The following is a 24,097-nucleotide window of genomic DNA, read 5'->3' as shown; positions in this document are numbered from 1 at the left end:
AGCGCCCTAACTGAGCCTTCACGTCTCATCCTAACATAAGCCGCCCTCTTCCTCTTGACAAGCGCTTCAACTTCTTGAGTAAACCACGGCTCCCTCGCTCGACAACTTCCTCCCTGCCTGACAGGTACATACTTATCAAGGACACGCATTAGCTGCTCCTAGAATAAGCTCCACATTTCGTTTGTGCCCATCCCCTGCAGTTTCCTTCCCCATCCTACACATCCTAAATCTTGCCTAATCGCGTCATAATTTCCTTTCCCCCAGCTATAATTCTTGCCCTGCGGTATATACCTGTCCCTGCCCATCGCTAAGGTAAACCTAACCGAATTGTGATCACTATCGCCAAAGTGCTCACCTACATCTAAATCGAACACCTGGCCGGGTTCATTACCCAGTACCAAATCCAATGTGGCATCGCCCCTGGTTGGCCTGTCCACATACTGTGTCAGAAAACCCTCCTGCACACACTGGACAAAAACAGACCCATCTAAAGTACTCGAACTATAGTATTTCCAGTCAATATTTGGAAAGTTAAAGTCCCCCATAACCACTACCCTGTTACTCTCGCTCCTGTCGAGAATCATCTTCGCTATCCTTTCCTCTACATCTCTGGAACTATTCGGAGGTCTATAGAAAACTCCCAACAGGGTGACCTCTCCTCTCCTGTTTCTAACCTCGGCCCATACTACCTCAGTAGACGAGTCCTCAAACGTCCTTTCTGCCGCTGTAATACTTTCCTTGATTAACAATGCCACACCCCCCCCTCTTTTACCCTCTTCTCTGTTCTTACTGAAACATCTAAATCCCGGAACCTGCAACATCCATTCCTGCCCCTGCTCTACCCATGTCTCTGAAATGGCCACAACATCAGGATCCCAGGTACCAACCCATGCTGCAAGCTCACCCACCTTATTCCGGATGCTCCTGGCGTTGAAGTAGACACACTTTAAACCAAGTTCTTGCTTGCCAGTGCCCTCTTGCGTCCCTGTAACCTTATCCCCTACCTCACTACTCTCAACAGCCTGTACACTGGAACTACAATTTAGGTTCCCATTCCCCTGCTGATTTAGTTTAAACCCCCCCGAAGAGCACTAACAAATCTCCCCCCCAGGATATTGGTACCCCTCTGGTTCAGGTGAAGACCATCCTGTTTGTAGAGGTCCCACCTACCCCAGAAAGAGCCCCAATTATCCAGGAAACCAAAACCCTCCCTCCTACACCATCCCTGCAGCCACGTGTTCAACTCCTCTCTCTCCCTATTCCTCTCTTCGCTAGCACGTGGCACAGGCAACAACCCAGAGATAACAACTCTGGTTGTTCTCGCTCTAAGCTTCCACCCTAGCTCCCTGAATTTCTGCCTTAAACCCCCATCTCTCTTCCTACCTATGTCGTTGGTGCCTATGTGGACCACGACTTGGGGGTGCTCCCCCTCCCCCTTAAGGATCCCAAAAACACGATCGGAGACATCACGTACCCTGGCACCTGGGAGGCAACACACCAACCGTGAGTCTCTCTCGTTCCCACAGAACCTCCTATCTGTTCCCCTAACTATGGAGTCCCCAATGACTAATGCTCTGCTCCTCTTCCCTTTTCCCTTCTGAGCAACAGGGACAGACTCTGTGCCAGAGACCTGCACCCCATTGCTTACCCCTGGTAAGTCGTCCCCCCCAACAGTATCCAAAACGGTATACCTGTTGTTGAGGGAAACGGCCACAGGGGATCCCTGCACTGCCTGCTGGTTCCCTTTCCTTCCCCTGACGGTAACCCATCTACCTACTTCTTTTACCTGAGGTGTGACTGCCTCCCTATAACTCCTGTCAATAATCCCCTCCGCCTCCCGAATGATCCGAAGTTCATCCAGCTCCAGCTCCAGTTCCCTAACGCGGTCTGCGAGGAGCTGGAGTTGGGTGCACTTCCCGCAGATGCAGTCAGCAGGGACACTCTTGGCGACCCCTACCTCCCACATTCTGCAGGAGGAACATACAACTGCCTTTACCTCCATTCCCACTATTCTAGATTCCCAATAAATCTACTGAAAAACCAAACGAAAAAAAAAGTCAAAACTTGTTCGCTTAGCAATCCATGGACTGCATAAACCTAATGAGCACTAATGCTGCGGAGGATGAGTTTCTGGAGTGTTAGGAATAGTTTTCTAGAGCAGTATGTTGAGGAACCAACCAGAGAACGGGCTCTTTTAGATCTAGTAATACACAATGAGAAAGGGCTAATAATATTGTCGCAAAAGAACTTTTAGGGATGAGTGACTATTAAATGATAATTTTACATTATGTTTGAAAGTGAGGTAGTTCAGTATGAAGCCAGGGTGTTAAATTTGAACAAAAGAAATTATGAAGTTATGAGGGGCAAATTGGCTGAGGTGGATCGTAAAAATACATTAAAAGGTATGACAGTGCATAGACAACGGATAGTCTTCAAACAATTATAATATAGTTTACAGCAACTATACATTCCTTCAAGGAACAAAAACCCAAAAAGAAAAATCAACCGTGGCTAACAAAGGAAGTTAAGGATTGTATAAGATTAAAAGAAAAAGCCTATAAAATTGCCAGAAAAGTAGTAAACTTGAAGATTAGGAGGATTTTAGAATACAACAAAGGAGGACCGAGAAACTGAAAGGGGGAATAGAATATGAATACACACTGACTGTGAAGGCTTCTATAGGTACGTAAAAAGGAAACATTTGGCTAAGACAAATGTGGATCCACTACAGGCAGACAGGAAAATTTATAATGGAGAATAGCGAAATGGCAGAGAAGCTAAATGATTATGTTGTGTCTGTCTTCTTGAGCAAGATACAAGAAATCTCCCAGAATTAGAGATGCAAGGGACGAGGGAGAATGAGGAATTGAAGGAAATTATTAGTAAGAAGGTTGTATTGGAGAAATTAATGGGGCTGAAGATTAAGCCCCGGGACCTGATATCCAACATTCCAGAGTGTTGAAAGAGGGAGCTATGGAGATAGTGGATGCATTGGTGATCGTCCAAAATTCTATAGCTTCTGGAGCAGTTTGTGCAGATTGGAAGGCAGCAAATGTCCTCATTCTAGTTAAGAAGGGAGGGAAGGAGGGAGAAAACTGGGAAATACAGAGCTGTTAGCCTTACATCAGTAGCAGGAAAAATGTTATCAATTCTGAAGGATGTGATAAATGAACACTTGGATAATTGGGCATAGTTCACATGGATTTATGAATGGGAAATCATGTTTTGAGGATGTTACTAACAGAACAGATAAAGGGGAGTCGGTAGATGTAGATACTTGGATTTTCGGAAAGCTTTTGACAAAGTCCCCCACAGGAGGTTGGTTAGCAAATTTAAAGCACGCGTGATAGGAGGTAATATACTGGCATGGATTAAGGATTGTTAACAGGTAGGAATAAATGGGTCATACTCGTGTTGGCAGGCTGTGAGTGGGGCACTGCAAGTATCAGTACTTAGGCCCCATATATATTGGATATGGGGATCAAATGTAGTAATTCCAAGATTGCAGGTGGCACAAAACTCGGTGGGAATGTCTGTTGTGAGGAAGATGCAAAGTAGCTTCAAGGGAATTTGGACAGTGAGTGGGCAAGAACATGGCAGATGGAATAGAATGCGGAACAATGAGGTTCTCCACTTTGGTAGGAGGAACAAATCTATGGTAAGAGATTAGAAAGTGTAGATGTATAAAGGGACCTGGATGTCCTTGTCAATAAGTTACTGAAAGCTAACCTGCAGGTGCAGCAAGCAATTAGTAAGGCTAATGGTATGTTAGCCTTTATTGCAAGAGGATTTGAGTATAGGAATAGTGAAGTCTTGCTTCAATTGTATAGAACCTTGGTTAGACCGCACCTGGAGTACAGTGTGCAGTTTTTGTCCTCTTAGCAAGGATGTTATTGCCATAGAAGGTGTTCACCAGACTGTCCTATGGAGAGAGATTGGGGAAACTGGGCCTGTATTCTCTCGAGTTTTGAAGAATGAGAGGTGATCTCATTGAAACCTACAAAATACTTAAAGGGATAGACAGGGTAGATGCAGGTAAGATGTTTCCCCTGGTTGGAGTCTAGAACCAAGGGACACAATTTCAAAATAAGGGAGAAGCCACTTAGGACCAAGATGAGGAGAAATTTCTTTACTCAGAGGGTTGGGAATCTTTGGAATTCTCCACCCCAGAGGGCTGTGGAAGCTCAGTCATTGAGTATGTTTAAAGCAGAGATTGACAAATTTCTAAATGCCAATCCCATAAAGGGATATGGGGAGAGTGGGGGGTGGAAATAAAGGCACTAAAGTGGATGATCAGCCATGATTTTGAATGGCAAAGCATGCTTGATAGGCCATATGTCCTACTCTTGCTCCTATTTCTTGTGTTCTTGTAACGAGGATTCTGCATTGCATCAGACAACACATTACAGAAGTCTCCATTCAAAAGCACACAAACTCTCAACAGCTGTCAGCATAGTGAATGGCAAATGCCATTCCTTAACCACTGTCTCCAAAATTCTGACCGAATCAAAATTAAAACACTATTGTGGTATGATTCAAAAACTTTAGGTTATCACCAATACTGGCTACAATACTATAAACATGCAGAATTCAACAGTATCTAACTTGTTTGGATTTCTGTACCTGCAAGAGTAGGTAGGCTCTCCAATTTTAAAAACACGCCCACAAAGCTGTGATGACTTGTTAGCCTTTTCAAGTTTGGTTATTCCCACTGCAGGATCCTCTCCACACAGGTACCATTCCATTGGCCCGAGCAGAATATGCTGAGCTAACATTTCTTCATGAAGTGGAGTAGGATTAGAGCCTCTACAGTAAATCTTTGGTACATAATAGGCAAGGTGCTGGTACACATCCCTGGTCAATTCTGTTGCTTGAAGCCAGCTCTAAGAAAGAAGACAATGTCAATTTTGATTCTGGCAGTAGATATTTAAAATATATATTCACAATCGAAAAAGCAAATGTGAAATTTAATCTCAGCAATTACATGAAGTGTACAAAGGTAGCAGTATCAGGGGTGAAGAGACAAATATTTATCATATGAACTTTGAGTTGCACGTTGCATAGCCAATCAAGCAATTTTTCTTCCATATTCAATGGATTTGAGTTGAGCTCTAGTGGGTAGCTCAAGGAACCAACAGCAAGCTGCATGGCAGGATTAAGAAAAGCTATCTGATCTCTGAATGTAATTGCCCCATTACACCTCTGAAGCGCCTTGAGGCATTTTTCTAAGCTGAAGGGACACTATGAATCATACAAGAGTATAGGACAGTTATTTGGCCAGAGTCTGCACTGGCTCTTTCGAACAGCAATCTAGTTTATCCCACTCATCTGCTCTTTCCCCATGTCCCAGCAATTTTTTTCCAAGTATTTTTGGTTCTTTTGCCAATCACCCTAAATCTGTGCCCTCTGGTCATCAACCCTTCAGACATAGAAACAATTTTTTCCTATTTACTGTCTCTTCTCCTCTTGTCCTCCTCAGCTTTGAAGGAGAACCTCTGCTTCTCTTGTCTATCCATTTGACCGTCATCTTTCATCTTTTGAACCACTGTAGTCTTCTCTTGCAAAATTAGTTACTTCAGACCACTCAAATACCCTACCGCAAGCTGTTGTTTTCCTCTGGTTGTGGAAGACCAGTGCAAGTAGATGATAAGTCTACAAAGAACAAACTTGTATTTATTTAGCGTATTTCTTGTACTCATGACATCCAGAAATGTCACTTGTGTAGTCAATTTGCAAACAATTCATCTGCTTTGGCAATAATGATCAAGGGTTAAATGCTGGCCAGCACGCACAATGAACTTCCCAAACCTTCTCGAATAGCGGCATGAATTATTTTAGTTCCAATGTTTCATCTGAAAGGCAATTCCAACAGCATAGCATCTCCTCAGCACTATACTTAAGTGTCAGTCTAGATTATCTACTCAAGTTCCAGGAGTGGGGCATGCACCCATGACCTTCAATTCAGACACGAGAGTCTACCACTAACACAAGGTACCGGTATGACCATACTTGGAGTACTATACACCACACGTCTGCTGTATTATAACAAAGATGTCTAGGCATTCGAGGTAGTGAAATGCTCAAGCTTAAAAGGAAGAGTTGAGTTAACTGATGTACAGCAGAAAATGGTGAATGTGTGGAATGAACTACCCAGAGAGGTGTGAGGCAGACAGTTTGGAAAAAGTTACAAGAGAATTGGGTAAATATTAAGAGGAGGCAGTTGAGTGTTATTAATTTCTGGGACCTGCCAAGCAGTCTTAAATTTTATCGTGTATGCTCCAACTATTCTGATTAGTAAATAGAATTTGGCTTCAATTGTCGAGTGGAAATTGCAGACACACTAACCATAGTTTTCCAGTCTGCCTTAGACTTGGGTGGTGCCAGAGGACTGGAGAATTGCAAACATTGAACCCTCATCAAAAAGATGTCAAGATAAGCCCAGCAACCACAGGCCAGTCAGCTTAACTTCAGAGGTGGGGAAACTTCTAGAAACAATAATTCGGGACAAAATTAATGGCCTCATGGATAAATGCAGGTTAATTAATGAAAACCAGCATGGATTTGTAAAGGTACAATCACGTTTAACTAACTTGCTGGAATTTTTCGAAGGGGTAACTGAGGGGGTTGATGTGTACCTGGACTTTCAAAAGGCATTCGATATAGTGCCACACAACAGACTTGTAAGCCAAGTTATAGCTCACGGAATAAAAAGGACTGTAGCAATGTGGATACAAAATTGGCTGAGTGACAGGAAACCGAAATTGATGGATGTTTTTGGGCTGGAGGAAGGTTTGTAGTGGAGTTCCCCAGGGTCAGTATTGGGACCTAAAATAAAAGCAAAACTGCAGATGCTGGAAATCTGAAATTAAAAACAGCAAGTGCTGGAAATACTCCGGTCAGGCAGCATCTGTGGAGAGAGGCAGAGAGTATCTCTGCTTCTCTCCACAGATGCTGCCTGATCTGAGTATTTCCAACACATGCTGTTTTTATTTGTGTTGGCAACCTTGCTCTTCTGGATATTGAAGACTAAGACCTTGGTGTACAGGGCACAATTTCAAAATTTGTGGACTTTACGAAACTTGGAAGCAGGAGAGCAGTGAGGAGGAAAAAGGACATAGACAAGCTTGTGGAATGGGCAGACAAGTGGCAGATGAAGTTCAAGGTGGAGAAATGTAAAGTGATTCATTTTGGTAGGAAGAACATAGAGTCAATATAAAATGAAGCGGTGGGGGGGGCGGGTGGTGGTGCAGGAACAGAGGACCTGGGTGTACATGTGCATAAGGCATTAAATAAAGGTGGCAGGACAGGTTGAGAGCAGTCAATAAAGCACACAGTATCCTAGGCTTTATTAATAGGGACATAGGAGTATAAAAGCAAGGCGGTTATGGTGAACTTGTACAAGACACTAGTTCAGCCTCAGCTGGAGTACTGCATTCCATTCTGGGTGCCACATTTAAGGAAAAATTTGAGTGGTTCCAGGGATGAGGATCAGTTATGAAGACAGACTGCAGAAGGCTGAGGGGAGATTTGATAGAACCATAAAGTTATGGCACAGAAAGAAGTCAGTCAGCCCTTCATGACTGCACCAGCTGAAAAAACTAGCCGCCCATTCAAAAGGTATTCAAAATCATGAGGTCTGGACAGAGTAGATGGTGAGAAACTGTTTTCACTTGTAAAACTATCAAGAACAAGAGGGCACAGTTAAAGTAATTGGCAAAATAAGCAATGGCAACATGAGGAAAAATACTTTCACACAGCAAGTGGTTAGGATCTGGAATGCACTGCCAGACATGCAACCGAGGCAGGTTCAATCAAGGCATTCAAAAGGGAATTGAACAGTTACCTGAAGAAGAATAATGTACAGGGTTATGGGGAGAAGGCAGGGGAATGGCACTGAATTGCTTACTCGGAGAGGCAATGCAGACAAGATGGGCCGACCTGTGGCTGTGATTCTAGTAAATGGCTTACAGACTTTTTTTGTGCAACAAATAATATCCTAAGACATATCTTTGTCACAGCATGCTTGAAGTTTGCACATTGAGTCAATGGCACCTTTGCAATAACATTCATGCACAAATCAGTTCAGGAAAAAATTCAAAAGGAAATTGGGGGAAATCACATCTATTACATGATCCTTTTAGTCAAGTCTGTACAGTCAGGTTTAACAGTTCAAATTGCATTAAAAAACTGGCAAAAGTAGTTTGTACTGTTGTCAATTAACTCATTAAATGCTGCCAACAAATGAGTATGAAGAAAGGTTGTAAGGTGTACAGAGGAAAATGATACAATATTCAACAGTACAATGGTTTCTGTACCTCCTGAGATCATGGATTGGTCACAAGTTTTTTTTTAACTGGCCAACTCTCGATAATGGAGGCACATTGTAAAATGTTAATTTTCTTTAGCCAGAGAAATTTTGCAAAATTCTCACTTGGGTAATAATTCAATTGGATAGAATAAATTGTGTAAATTTAAAAAAAAAGCAGGCTTGATAGACGAAAGAGTCTTTTCTCCCTTTTTTTTGTTCTAGACATCTCTTAAAGCAAATAGCAAAAGAACAATGAAACTGCTTTTAAAAAAGCATTAAAATAAAAGCAAAATACTGCGGATGCTGGAAGTCTGAAATAATAACAAGAAATGCTGGAACCACTCAGCAGGTCTGGCAGCATCTGTGAAAAGAGAAACAGAGTTAACGGGAAGGGTCACTGACCCGAAACGTTAACTCTGCTTCTCTTTTCACAGATGCTGCCAGACCTGCTGAGTGGTTCCAGCATTTCTTGTTATTATTTTAAAAAACATTTACTGATTTAATTAATTGTTGTAAAAGTAGATATTTGAATACTTTTGCTAGTAATTAACTGTTACCATGTTTTAACTGCCACTTAGATGAAGCATGACAATTGGCTATTGTTTCCTACATTAGCACAGTGACCACACTTCAAAAGTACTCAATGCTGTTTTCATCAACTCTGCTTCTCAGAAGCAGATGCCGTCCACCAAGTTAAATGCCACTGACTCAGTGGATCAATTTTCTTCTCAATTTGTGATCCTCCTTTATTCTTGTAAAGATTTAGGGCAGGCTTCAGAGAAGGGGTTGGATATCCAATGAAGTAGCAGCCCTAAGAACAACCCTTTGAAGTCTCCAAACCCACAATATTCAAGAATTTCAATATTTTGTGACTGCATTGTCAGTACCAGCCCATTTTAGCTTGCTGTAACCTGGAAAACTGACATCACCAAAAATTTACTCCAACTCTGAAGTACTAAAGTACAAATTATTTATGGTTCTTTCAAAGGCTGCACCCACAAATTTAAAGTAATCAATCATCTCGAGCTCTTGAAGGTGACCAGTGAAAGTGCAATATATAACTTTTTTTTTTAAGTAAAGAATATGCAGCTCCTGTAATGTGCTTCTCATAATTGGCAATTTTGATGAAAGTTATGATTTAAAAAAAATTGTGCTGTGCAACTGAGCGGTTTGAACAAAATTAATTTGGCTTAATCCACAGTTCCATTTTGGTTAAGGAAATGGTGTTTCTGAAGGACTCCAAGAGCTCTTGCCACTTCCTACTCTGGTGCTTACCATATCCTTAATCAAAGTGGAATTGTCACTATTCACTTTTTAAATTAAAGATACATACTGCATTTTGTTATCGGCACAAACTCTTCAAATTGACTAGTGAAATAACATGAGGCTAAGGTCCAGACCACAGCCACCAATGAACAATAAAACCGCAAATAAAACTGGAGAGAGACAACAGCTATGCATCAGCATTTCAGTGGATCTCACTCCCTTATCCAACATACAAACTTGCAGCTAACAGAAAAGGGTTAATCAGCTCCAAATGCAGTAGATGGTAATAATAATCTTAATAAATGTGATGTGATCATTTATTTGGGCTGGTGCCAGAAAAACGGCCACAAACTGTTTTTGTCATACATAAAACCCAACTGACTCTCTAATGTCCTTCATGGAAAAGGACCCTGCCGCACCTGGTCTGGCCTACATGGGACTCCATTGCTATACTTCGATCATTTTTATATTTATCTAGATTACTGATTGGCTTAAATATCCCACTGACTAAAAGTTAAGTCAATAAGCAGTGATTATTTGCACTCATTATTATTTTGCTCCACCCTAACCATGAAAGGGTGGATAAGAGACTTTGGAATAAAGCGTACAGATGAATGAAAATGACTGCAGAAAAATGAATATTGAGACTGAATTACAAACAGTAACACCTGAGGAGTTTAGATGATACACCAGAATAATTTGCAGTCATACAAATCTCAATTCTGTAGCATGTTGAAAGTTAGAACATAATCTGAAGATACAACACTGTTAACATCTATCATTATGGCTACTCCCTTTGTTTGTGGTTCTGCTTAACGAAAAAAGCATTAATATACAGGTACAACAGCAATGCCTAGAAAGTAATTTTACCAGTATTCTGAAAGATTTTCAATAAATTCTAAGACAATCAAGTGTCAGGAATTCATAAAGTGTAGCAGAAAAAAAGGCCATATGGGCAAGAGTGCTTTTCATCCAAAATGCCACATACAGCCTGGAAACGCAAACATTTAATCTCCAGGGTGACAGAGGGGGAGAAATAAGCATGTATTTTGTTTATGTTCATGGGGCCTCTCAATGCCAAAGGGGGACTTGGCATAGGTGTTTTGTATATAAATACAGCAGCCAATTTACACACAGTAAGATTTCATACACAACAATATGATAAAGGGCCAGTTAATAACTTCTGGGGGTGTTGATAGAGGGAATATTGGTGTGGGCACCAGAAAAACTCCCCGCGTCTGTTTTAATTTTTTTAATGAGACCTTTTATGACCACCTGAACTGAAACAGGGTGTCAGTTTAATGTATCATAGGAAAACAAACTGTTAGTTTTTCCTGATCAAACATAATTGGAGAACAGAGAAACCAGTGCAACAGTACAAAAAACAGGATTTAAACTTCCCCATTTGCCTTTTACACTGGTGGGTCTCAAACTTTGATGGTTGAAGGACTTCTTTTCAAATGGATTAATCACAGACCTCCCTACCTTTGTAATACTTCCTAATACTCATGAAAGTGCTGCATAATAATTTCAATAATGCTTCCAAGTAAACAAGTCTTTACTTACAGATCAGTGAGATGGGTGTGCCTGCCCTTCACTACTGTCAGTCTATCCTTGTGTGATATTTGACAATGGCATTCGTGAAGTCATTCTATATAAGAACCAATGCTTTTTTTCAGGGAAAAGTGGACGTAATTTCAGAATATGGTCCCACAAAACACAAATGTAATTTGTTTTACGCAGTCTGGTAAATTAATGGCTCTGAAGTACTGGAAGACCAGCTGAAGAACAGTCTGGGACCAATGACAGATTTGTGGATCTACTGGAGTGACAGTGCACCAAAGCAAGAGGCTGCAGACTCACCATGCAGGGCTTTTAACCAAAGAGTTGAGGGTCTTAAGCAGCAGTTGGCAGTTCCAAGTTGCTACTTTGTGGCAAATCTAAATTTAAGCCCTGACCACAATGCCTTGCGCTGTTGCTCACCCATAAGGTGGGCTCTGCTCTGTAAGCACTTATTCATTTCATGAACCCCAGCGCAGTCTATTGAGACCCCAGTTTGAAAACCACTGTCCTACACTCAATACCTCCATCAATAGTACTCAAACCCACCAAAGCTACTAAGTATCATCACCTCATTCCATGACAATATGAAAGGCACAATTCAACATGGTGGCTCATCAGACCCCTTTCCCATCCTGAGTGGCGTGAAACAGGGCTGTGTTCTCGCACCTACACTTTTCGGGATTTTCTTCTCCCTGCTGCGTTCAAGTCCTCGGAAGAAGGAATTTTCCTCCACACAAGATCAGGGGGCAAGTTGTTCAACCTTGCCCGTCTAAGAGCGAAGTCCAAAGTACGGAAAGTCCTCATCAGGGAACTCCTCTTTGCTGACGATGCTGCTTTAACATCTCACACTGAAGAGTGCCTGCAGAGTCTCATCGACAGGTTTGCGGCTGCCTGCAATGAATTTGGCCTAACCATCAGCCTCAAGAAAACGAACATCATGGGGCAGGACGTCAGAAATGCTCCATCCATCAATATTGGCAACCACGCTCTGGAAGTGGTTCAAGAGTTCACCTACCTAGGCTCAACTATCACCAGTAACCTGTCTCTAGATGCAGAAATCAACAAGCGCATGGGAAAGGCTTCCACTGCTATGTCCAGACTGGCCAAGAGAGTGTGGGAAAATGGCGCACTGACACGGAACACAAAAGTCCGAGTGTATCAAGCCTGTGTCCTCAGTACCTTGCTCTATGGCAGCGAGGCCTGGACAACGTATGTCAGCCAAGAGCGACGTCTCAATTCATTCCATCTTCGCTGCCTCCGGAGAATACTTGGCATTAGGTGGCAGGACCGTATCTCCAACACAGAAGTCCTCGAGGCGGCCAACATCCCCAGCTTTTACACACTACTGAGTCAGCGGCGCTTGAGATGGCTTGGCCATGTGAGCCGCATGGAAGATGGCAGGATCCCCAAAGACACACTGTACAGCGAGCTCGCCACTGGTATCAGACCCATCGGCCGCCCATGTCTCCGCTTTAAAGACGTCTGCAAAAGCGACATGAAGTCCTGTGACAATGATCACAAGTCGTGGGAGTCAGTTACCAACTTTCGCCAGAGCTGGCGGGCAGCCATAAAGGCGGGGCTAAAGTGTGGCGAGTCGAAGAGACTTAGCAGTTGGCAGGAAAAAAGACAGAGGCGCAAGGGAAGAGCCAACTGTGTAAGAGCCCCGACAATCAAATTTTTCTGCAGCACCTGTGGAAGAGCCCGTCACTCTAGAATTGGCCTTTATAGCCACTCCAGGCGCTGCTCCACACACCACTGACCACCTCCAGGCGCTTACCCATTGTCTCTCGAGATAAGGAGGCCAAAGAAAGTACTCGAACCACAGTGTTCTCGAATATCTGTTTATCTTGATCTATACTTCATTTACTATAACTTCAAAGTCCATTTTACCCCTAGTATTACTTTTAAACTTTCTCCATTCACCGCCTCACATATTTTATAATGGCATTAAAGCCCTCTAGGATATCTTATGAGCCTGGTCAGACAATTTGACAATATTGACATCACATCTAAATCAGTCTCCTTAGATATAAACACACATTCCAGCAGGGTTCACTGATTAGCAATCATTAGCAAGAAACTCAGTGCTTATAACACCCTTAATATTGTCTGCCGCTTATACATTTAAATAGATAAATTAGATTTCAGTTAGACCTGAAAAATCATATGAACCCAATATTTAACCTACAGTCCTTGGACCCAATACACCTTTAAAAGATATACAGTGTTATGAAGCTGTTTCCATGTTTTAATCTATTTTTGAGGACTTGTGTGTAAAAGTCTGGAAATCTGAGGAGCTGCTGGACTTCGTTTTTGGGACTTGGTTTAAAAAAGCACTTAATGGAAGTCCCATATATTCAGCTAAGTAAATAACAACAGCCTTGATGACTAGGGGGAGTTTACAGAGAAGTGACATGTCAAGAATTATGGTGGTCAAGAGTTGCTTTTGTTTTAATAACGCTGAGACAGTTGGCGGGGGGGTGGGGGGTGTTCAGCGACTGAAGACACTAGTTCATCGTTTCTCCACCTCTCAGAAGCCAGTGTGAGATAGTTGAAACCCCAATGCTGTATTTCTCCTGGAAAGCCAGCCAGACTAATCCTGTCACCTGAAGAGAACTGCTCCAAAGATCCCAGTGACCGGCATCTATGCGTATTTGGAGACCAGAAAAGGATATCATTCCACATGTTTTCCTTCAAGAATAAACAAGTATTCGGCCAAATTTTTTCTTTGTAAAGAGATCTCTGCAGAAAAGACTTTTTTTTCTTAAACCAGTATATGTTGGGCTAAGTTACAAGGGAAATTTCATATTTCCATCTGTTAATGCTTTGTGTCATTACTGAATAAGTCTTTATTATAATTTCTTTATTAAAGAAACCTGGTTGGATTTTATTCTGAAATAAAATTAGAGTATATAATTAGCCATATCAGTAATTGGGTAAATCGGGCGGCACAGTAGCGCAGTGGTTAGCACCGCAGCCTCACAGCTCCAGCGACCCAGGTTCAATTCTGGGTACTGCCTGTGTGGAGTTTGCAAGCTCTCCATGTGTCTGCGTGGGTTTTCGCTGGGTACTCCGGTTTCCTCCCACATGCCAAAGACTTGCAGGTTGATAGGTAAATTGGCCATTATAAATTGCCCCTAGTATAGGTAGGTGGTAGGGGAATGTGGGGATGTGGTAGGATTATGGGATTAGTGTAGGATTAGTATGAATGGGAGGTTGATGGTCGGCACAGACTCGGTGGGCCGAAGGGTCTGTTTCAGTGCTGTATCTCTAAATAAAATAAAAAAATATATTGTAACCCGTGGAGAAAGGGAACTAGAGAAGGACAGTGCACTCTTCCCGCCTCAGTCCTAACAGTTTTATCTGATGCAAATTTGTTTTTTGGGTCAAATTTTGTACTGGTATGGGCACTAACTACTAGTTATATCCAATATACTTTACGTCTACCCCTGATAATTCTGTCATTCTTTGCACTTAAAAAATTGTATTCTTTTCTTTTCAATCTATAATGTAGGTTAAAAACCTGTGAATAGGTGCAACATTGCAATTGGAGGTAAAGCTAAGGATCATAAATGACCCATTAAGTACAGTGAGATTCACTTAATAACTTGCCCTGCACACTGCCATCTTCAACACAATATCAGAAACAGGCCTGCCAAACTGACTTCTCAACTCCCCAATTGCTGAGTGAGTGTGCAATGATTCTTCCTAACTAGTTTTAAATCTATGATCTTACTGATCCTGTGAGTAACATCCAACTTTTGGTTCCTTAATTATCAAGACAGCATGATTCGAAGCAACTGGGTGTTGACTATCTCTACACAAAAAAAATGAATAGCCCAGTTCTTTTCAGAAAGTTAAAAGCTAACCTGGCCGTGCAAAGACAAATTTTTTGTCAGCTACCTTCACCACCTAATGAGCAAAAAACTGAAACAAAAGTTATACCCAGATGCATCTGCCATATCACCCCTCTAAGGTAAGCCAACATTTGTTACATATTCAAAACAAGCACAACATCCATCACTTCCTTCAGATTTGATGCTTGATGCATGATCAGAGCCCATCCCTCAGGTTTTAGAACTTGAAGTAGCCCATACCATCCCAAAGTAGTCTTCTCCACTTGAAGAATATTGAACACATCAACACTCTCCAGGCCATGAACTTTTGCCTCAAAACAGGAAAGAAAATGGATCCATGCAATGGTGTTCATCATTACTGTCAGCTATCCTATAATTTACAAAGAATGTTGTCCAGAATCATCCCACACCCAACCACCTCTTGCTGAGATTGGTTGTCTTAACACCTGGAAGAATGCCAGGCCACCACTCCTCACCACCCTATCACTGTGATTGCTTAGTAACCAGGAGAATGCACGGCAACTGCCAATCATCCCCATTACTAGCTCTCCCACTCTCGTCACCCTCTTTTTACCCTTCCCTTGTCATTTTCTTGGCTGCCTTTTCTACCTCCCTCATACCCAAATACCCTCCTGCCCCTTTTATTCTCCTTCCAGAGTCAGGCTCAATAGCAAGTGAACTTATACATTTTGTATCTATATAACACTTTTTTTAAAAAGCATTTATAAATAAGTTATCTGAATTCAATTATTTTCATACTGCTTAATTCAAATAACAGGTCTATTGATGTGTTAAACAGTAAGCCAAAAGGTCAGCAAGGACAGGAATAATGAACTGCATGACAGGTGTTCAGGCAGTAAGCTGAAGTTGGTGTAGCATGGAATTCAGAAGGATAGTGGCACATGTTGCAGAAGTGGAGTCTTGAGGGAAATAGAATGTGGATATTTGTAACAGAGGTGGTGGGGTGAGGTGAAAGGTGCAACATGATGTAAAAGAGGTGAAAGCAGGCACTCTTGGTGATGGCCAATATGTGGGGTTGGCAGACCAGCTCAGGGCTGAATAGAACACCTAAGTTGCAAACTTTCTGATTCAACCTAAGTGAGCAGCCAGGGAGAAACTAAGTTAGGAACCTCTTGGCATATTCAAATTAACAGCTTTGGTCTGCCTGAAATTCTATTTGACAAATGTCTGGCCTTGGATTTAATTTGATTTCAGAGAATCAATCTGACAGTGTAGAGATGGTTGTGAAGAGGTAAACCCATGTATCGTCAGCCTTTAGCTGGAAACTGACACCATGTGATGGATAATGTCACTAAGGAGTCCCATTCAAATGAAGAAAACAAAAGAACAAAGGACTGAACATCGGTGTGCGCCAGTGATGAGGTAACTGTGTAGGGGCTGGACAAGAAACCATTGCTTAAAATGTACAAATCAAACTGATCAAAGAATTCTGCTTAGGTAAACCACATTGCAAAGGCATTGGAGGATGATATGGTCAACTGAGTCAATGCCTTGGACAGGTCAATGAGGACAAAGGGAAATAAATCACGATGGTATCACACCAAGTTGCTTTGTTGAATGATAATTTTCTTTCATCCACTGACTGGAGATCTGAAATTATATTTTTTGAAGAAATTTAAGAGAACAGCTGATGAAGGATGATTTTGGCAGCTTAGGATGGCCACTAAATTTGCAACACCGGATCCTACATTGCAAGGCCTGTGAGGTGGAGATGAAATGGCTGCTCATCTCAGCAAACACCAAGATCCAGCAGGTTTAAGGGAACTACCTGTTCTTTTTAGTAAGAAACACTGCAACCATGTTTGAATCACTGGGTGACTGTCTTGTGACACGCCCCTCCCCATCTGTGGTTTTAAGCTCGTGTTTCTCTGCAGCAGCAAGGAGATGCTACTGGACTCCTGACACGTGTAGATGAGGGTGGGGGTCTCTCGCTCTCTCTCAGCCGACAAGGTTGGAACTCTGCCTGTTGACTGACCATCTTTGCATACTCCGGCTACAATCAGAAACCCCGTTGGAGGAAGTCCTCTGCATCGCAGTCTCCAAGAGAACCACTGAACCAGTCATCTACCTCTTCAAACTGAAAGCCTCAGGGCCACTGAATCCAGCCACATCATCAAATGCCACAGACTTTATAATCCATTTTACTATGTACTCTAACCCAAACAATCTACCTTTATTTGCGCATGTGTGCGAGTGAAATTTGGTGCACAGTTTATTATTTTTATTAGTTCATTTTAGGTACAATAAAAAGTTAACCTCTTCATTAAATACAAGAAAACCTGTCTGGTTCTTGTTATGATAACAGCAAGAAAGGAATTTAAACACCTACTGAACTGGCCAGTGTATCCACTTTAAGAAAGAATTAAACCTGTTGTGGTCAAACAAGGAGGGAAAAGAAGGAAGCACTTCCACCACTCCTCACTTGATCATAACAATGGTCATAAGATGATATTGTTGTTGAGTTGACTACGTGGTGTGGGCAGACTGAAAGCTGGACTGGAGGAATTCAAATGGTGCAAAGATCAGCATGACAAAGAATGACATCAAATCTTTGATTTCAAGTGGCATTTCATGAGGGGCTTAACAAACTTTAGAGAAACTCCCTTGACACAACGTTATTCTGGAGTCAGGTCAGATGCTGGCTCAAGACTTACACTAGAACTTCCAAGTGTCACTTCCAAGGTGATGCTACATTTATAGCATATCAGTTTGGCTCATACACAGTACTCATCTGATCTGGAAGATTACAGATGTGACCTCTTCTCCACAACTTGAAAAGATAATCTAGGCTGGGGATGACTAGCTTATTTTAAACACTGGGTCTGATCTGACATCTTGGCCCAGGGTACATTCGACACTTGGGTAGACATTCGTACACATTTTGCCCACTTTTTGAGTGCAAAACTGGAACATATACTAGTTTCTGGGCCTGAGATTGTGCCACCATATTAGCCCTCACGATTTTGAGGTGATCCTGGTGGCCTCCTGAAATTGACAACTGAATGTAAAGAAGGGTCTAATGCCTGCTTCAGGACCTGTCTGCAGAATTCTTGAAAAACTAGGTGGAGTACAAACTGTGCAAGCTCCGACTCATTTTTCCATGACTGTGGGCCACTGCCACCTGCACTAGGCATTCCTGTATTTTCCTCCACTCCACTTTACAGGACTTACCAGCAATGCCGCAGGCCCAAATTTGATCCCAATATTGGGCAAGCAGCCTCTGGAGGAATGACTTATTAAAATGAGGACTGAGGCACCAATTGCAGACATGCCACTTGAATTTCCACTGCACTATTCTGGCAGATTTTAGTATGCCTTTCTTCAAAGGTTTTCCCTCAGAATATGGTTTTGCTGACACAGCTATTTCATAGGCAATTACACAGCATGTCTTCACAGTGGTATGTACATCGTGGCTATTAGAAAACCGTGCTGCTTTTTAATGATAGTGCTAATTCAGAAAATTTACCTTTATGTAACTTTGCTCTGCACTTATCTTATAAGGCGGCACAGTGGCGCAGTGGTTAGCACCGCAGCCTCACAGCTCCAGCGACCCGGGTTCAATTCTGGGTACTGCCTGTGTGGAGTTTGCAAGTTCTCCCTGTGTCTGCGTGGGTTTTCTCCGGGTGCTCCGGTTTCCTCCCACATGCCAAAAGACTTGCAGGTTGATAGGTAAATTGGCCATTATAAATTGCCCCTAGTATAGGTAGGTGGTAGAAAAATATAGGGACAGGTGGGGATGTGGTAGGAATATGGAGTTAGTGTAGGATTAAAATAAATGGGTGGTTGATGGTCGGCACAGACTCGGTGGGCCGAAGGGCCTGTTTCAGTGCTGCATCTCTAAACTAAACTATTTCTCAAAATAGTTTGCTTCAGTGTTTGAAAATGTTCTATTCTTTCACAATGATTACCTGTTGCTTACAAAATCAAGCAGAGATAGGAAATTAATTTCATAATTTATGAATGTTCTGGTAGTTTACCTAATTGGTGTCAACTGCATTCTGCATTACTACCTGCACAGTTTAAGAGGGAGAGTACAAAAATTATATTGAAGACTATTCTAGGAACTTGAAATATATTTGTTTGAAAATAGGTAATTTTCTTTCATGTCAAAGGCACTGAAGCTGGCTGTTTTTCTCAAGTGAATCAGTTGCACGGGTTCTGCTAAGGCAAAATAACTAATTCAATTTTAAAATTAAAGCATAACATTTATCACCATTCATTAAATGATGGAAATAGAAGCAAATCACAGATTTAGGCATGGACACATCTGCCTCTCCAAGATTTATAAATTTATGGCATTAAAATACTCGCCACCAGAATAATCTCAACCGCCAATCCCATCTTCGTTGCACCTTTTTGTCAGACCCTGCATGCTTACGTAATCCTAATTGTTCATCACCAAAAAATCCCCAATTAATAGCATTTCTCTTTCAAACTATAGAGTGCAACTTCAGCATTCTTTATATTAATTATCTGCAGTCTCTGCTTCCATCCCTCTCTCTGGATTCTGTATCCAAGAGTGGGCTTATTGAGCCACGAAGCCCAAGTTATATCAGCTCAAGTTTGTTCTGGATGGTCTTACTTCACAAACTCTCATTTTCCTTATTTTATTCCTCCTCCAAATCAAACAAAAATGGGTAATGCCAAAGAATGTAGTGTGCTGCTACTCAACACACTGTACAAAACCGCGTTACATTACTGTAGTGATTTTTATCACCAACACCAAAAAACAGTTGACGCCTAGACTGAACAAGGCAACTACCCAGAAAAAAAGCTAATTTGACTTTCAAAGTAGGCTATACAGCATTAATATTTACAGGAGATAAAAAAAACAAATCCATTCACATTGCATTTTTGAAAAAAAGATATTCAGTCCACCTCACTATTGATCCCAAGAGTTAAAACCAAAACAATACATGGAGTGAAATACTCTTCAAACTATTATAAATGTGGTATTTGTAAGTAATTTAGAAAAACAATCCTCACAGACAAGACCGCTCATCTCAAATCTCATTGTTCAGCTGTTCCCCTCGCTGCTGATTGAAGCTCAAACTCATGTTGCATACTCTGAAATCCCAAGCGGGGAACTGACAGACAAGATGGGGGACATCAGGCCCAGGGTTTGCTGTCGAGAAAAAAGGCAAGGGAGTGGGGATGTGGCTGCATCCCTCCTCTTCCAACCAGACTTGTGCGGCGTACGTTGGGGCTTGCAACGTAAAATAGGGACGTGCAGCTCTCTGTATGCAGCAAGAATTCCCAGTCTTCATCTCCTTGTTCCCCATTCCTACATTACTGCAAACAGTTTTCCACTGTTTACCCATACTAAAGCCCCCAGGTTTTAGTCACCTTTTTAGTCTAAGCATCAATCCCATTCATTATGTTGCTGACGTTGCTCCAACCCATTTCCTCACCACTTCTCACTCTCTAAGCCCTACAATACCACCATCCTGAACCTCCTGCAATTCCACATGTCCATCACCCACCACTCCCCAGAAGTTCTAATCTAAAGGTAACAGGGTTGTAGTGGTGGGTGATTTTAACTTCCCCGATATTGACAGGAACTCACTTAGTGCTCGGGGCTAAGATGGAGCAGAATTTGTAAGGAGTATCCAGGAGGGCTTCTTGAAACAATATGTAGATAGTCCAACTAGGGATGGGGTCGTACTGGACCTGGTATTGAGGAATGAGCCTGGCCAGGTTGTCGAAGTTTCAGTAGGGGAGCATTTCGGGAACAGTGACCATAATTCCATAAGTTTTAAGGTACTTGTGGATAAGCATAATAGTCCTCGGGTGAAGGTGCTAAATTGGGGGAAGGCTAATTATAACAATATTTGGCAGGTACGATAGCAACGTTGAAGAGGCATCTTGACAAATAAATGAATAGGATGGGAATAGAGGGATACGGTCCCCGGAAGTGCAGAAGGTTTTAGTTTAGGTAGGCATCAAGATCGGTGCAGGCTTGGAGGGCCGAATGGCCTGTTCCTGTGCTGTACGGTTCTTTGTTCTTCTGAATGAACTCCATCCCATCCACGGAGTCCCAATATCCTGACTAGCCCCCCCACACAAGTCCCAATTGACTCTCCTTCACCTTCCTGTCCAGGGAATCCCAAACTCATGGTGGATTTCCCCCTCCACCCCAGGAGTCCCAGTACCTTGAACAATTCTATATCCCTCCTCTCAAGAGTTCCAATCTCCCAACTGACACCTCCCTCCCACCAGCACCACCCCCGCCCCCCCCCACCAGCATCACCCCACCACCACCAAACCCACCCCCCCCCCCACCCGCAATGACCCAATCTTTCAAACCACCCCATTTCCCAGGAGTCCCAGACTAAGAAGCAATGCCCAGAGATTGACTTCTTATTCTATCAGACTTGATGACCCTAAACGCAGCACACCACAGGCCAAATTAAACTGTTGCGGAGACGGTACATCGACACCCTTGACTTAAACTGATCTGCAGTCTTGCACTAAGGTACCGCTGCTGATGGTCAGAAATGCTGTCTTTCGAATGAGAAGTTAAACTTAAGCTGTCTACTTTGACTCAGTGGTAGCACTTTTACCTCTGAGTCAGAAGGTTGGCAGTTCAAGTTCCACCAGAGCATTGAACACTTTTAGTACTGAGAAAGGAATGCATGGTCAGGGGTACCCTCTTTCAGATGAGGACTTAAACTGTATACCCTCTCAGGTGGCCATAAAAGATCCCATGGCACTTCTCAAAGACACCCGTGTTCTCCCCAGTGTCTTGTCTAATATTAATCTCTCAACAATAAAATTGTTTATCTGGTTCAGTATTTCAGTGCTGTGTGCAAACTGACAGCCACCTTTCCCTACATTACAAAAGTAACTACACCGTTAAAGTACTTAACTGGCTGCAAAGCACTTGGACATCCTCATGTATATAAATGCACATTCTTTTCTTTTTTTTCTTTATAGCAGGGGAACTAACCCCATTTGCTGGCCAACATTTATCCTTCAGACAACCGCACCAAATTGGCTGCTATTTTCACCTACCATAAAATGACTGGCATAAAAAGTAACTATGAAACACTTAGCACATCCTGTGGATATGAAGTCTTCCATTTCTATGACACTTGTAATTTTTCTTTAGTTTGGGGAAAATGACACCCTATGAACCATCATTTGTAGAATACCGACACCAGACCTAATTATTTGACAGGTTTTAAACACATTCAAATGTATCTCAAAAATAAAAACAACTTCATAACTGAAGTACATGCTTACGAGAGGCGATAAGATTCAATTTGTACACTACCAAATTTCTGTAACGTTCAGACATTTGGAGTGCGGCCAATTAACACAAAATATAACAGCTGGTATTTCTTCGTGAATATTTTAACTCCTAACGCTCATTTCCTGAAATCAACCTGCTCCTCGAGCTCCGGATTCGGGATATTTAAATATTAGCTACATATCATTCGAATGGATGTCAAAGAATTTGCTTCAGATGAGGTTGTAACTTCACGTCGACAGCAGGAAGTGCTGAGTCCCGACAAGTTAACACCACGAATGGACCTTCAGCTGTAAAACAAGTATTTTTAAAAAATTCTTGAATTTCGTGGAGATCCACACAAGAGCCGAAGTGCTGCTCATGTTTTCACCACCCTTTCACTTGACCCACGGACACCATGTCTCAGCAAATCCGAAAACAACGCCGCAGGCCTGGGATAGGTCTTTACTTAACAACCTTCCCCCGTCTGAGAAAAAACAGCTCCTTAGGGAGGAAATCAAAGTGAACACTGGTTTCCGACCGTATTAGTTAGAGGGAAATTAACAAAATCTGCATTATATTTCGTACCAAGGCTATGTCCTTCGCCGAACAGTCCATTAAAAACTTCGGTATGGACGGAACCTCTTCCGATTCAGTAGCCGCCATCTTGGATTTTAGGCCGAAAAACGGGACCCCAACTCTCCAACCGGAAATGATCGTCACCAAGGCCAAACATCCGCTCTACTTGGGCATGGGTTCTCAGCCAATGATACTGTTCTATTATCACCACCAGTGATCAGGATGCTAAGTTAAGACAAAACTATTTATTTTTTTTCTTACTTGTGTTTTGTTAACCCTTTAACGATAAAAGACCAATTTACATTTTATTAAATTTACCAAAAAATCATTGTCTTGATCAGACTGCTTTTCGAATAGATCACACCTTTCCTAATGGATCTGTGTTTATATTTGTTTGTTTCTGCATAAGATTTGCCAATTATTGCTTGGACTATTTAGAAATGTCAAAACAAAAACTGAATCCTCAATGTCGTGTTAGTTGATCTGAATCTCAGTGCTCTTGGGTTACAGTGCAATCCCTCCTGCGAGTGTCTTGTGTGAGTGAGGAGGGCAGAACCAGTCTCAATAGTGATACCCTTCGTTGTGTAATAAGCTGCAAAGCAGAGGCGGCTCATCGAGTGAGACATGTGAGACACTGCCTCATCCAGACTTCCAGTGTTGAAGCTGTAGTTGTGCCTCCAACTCGGAATAAAAAGCTTGAAGTAATAGTAACCATGAAACAGCATGTTCCTGTGAGGTAGAAGGATAAGTTTGGCAAGTTTCGGGAACTTTGGATAACGAGGGATATTGTGAGCCTAGTCAAAAAGAGAAAGGAAGCATTCGTAAGGGCTAGAAGGCTGGGAACAGACGAAGCCCTTGAGGAATATAAAGAAAGCAGGAAAGAACTTAAGCAAGGAGTCAGGAAGGCTAAAAGGGGTCATGAAAAGTCATTGGCAAACAGGATTAAGGAGAATCCCAAGGCTTTTTCTATGTATATAAAGAGCAAGAAGGTAACCAGGGAAAGGGTTGGCCCACTCAAGGACAGAAGAGGGAATCTATGTGTGGAGCCAGAGGAAATGGGCGAGGTACTAAATGAGTACTTTGCATCAGTATTCACCAAAGAGAAGGACTTGGTGGATGATGAGTCTAGGGAAGGGAATGTAGATAGTCTGGGTCATGTCGTTATCAAAAAGGAGGAGGTGTTGGGCGTCTTGCAAAGCATTAAGGGAGATAAGTCCCCAGGGCCTGATGGGATCTACCCCAGAATACTGAGGGAGGCAAGGGAAGACATTG

The 24,097-nt window shown here is 42.2% G+C and overlaps 1 protein-coding gene across 2 annotated transcripts in view; it reads right to left on the bottom strand.

Annotated features, from left to right (window-relative positions):
* Window positions 1-22,929, bottom strand: part of ubr2 (ubiquitin protein ligase E3 component n-recognin 2) — a 177,306-nt gene extending 154,377 nt beyond the window's left edge. For both annotated transcript variants that reach the window (XM_068045124.1, XM_068045123.1), the window contains exons 1-2: window positions 22,835-22,929; window positions 4,624-4,883 (exon numbers count right to left, since the gene is read on the bottom strand). In XM_068045124.1, coding sequence (XP_067901225.1) covers window positions 4,624-4,883; window positions 22,835-22,912 — 338 coding nt within the window. In that variant the 5' untranslated portion in view covers window positions 22,913-22,929. The remainder of the gene's footprint in view (window positions 1-4,623; window positions 4,884-22,834) is intronic.
* Between the last annotated feature and the right edge of the window lie 1,168 nt (window positions 22,930-24,097).

This window comes from Heterodontus francisci, chromosome 13, assembly GCF_036365525.1.
Source record: "Heterodontus francisci isolate sHetFra1 chromosome 13, sHetFra1.hap1, whole genome shotgun sequence".
NCBI lineage: Eukaryota > Metazoa > Chordata > Chondrichthyes > Heterodontiformes > Heterodontidae > Heterodontus > Heterodontus francisci.
The sequence above is the reverse complement of the archived record's forward strand: the minus strand, read 5'-3'. Positions and strand labels throughout refer to the sequence as shown.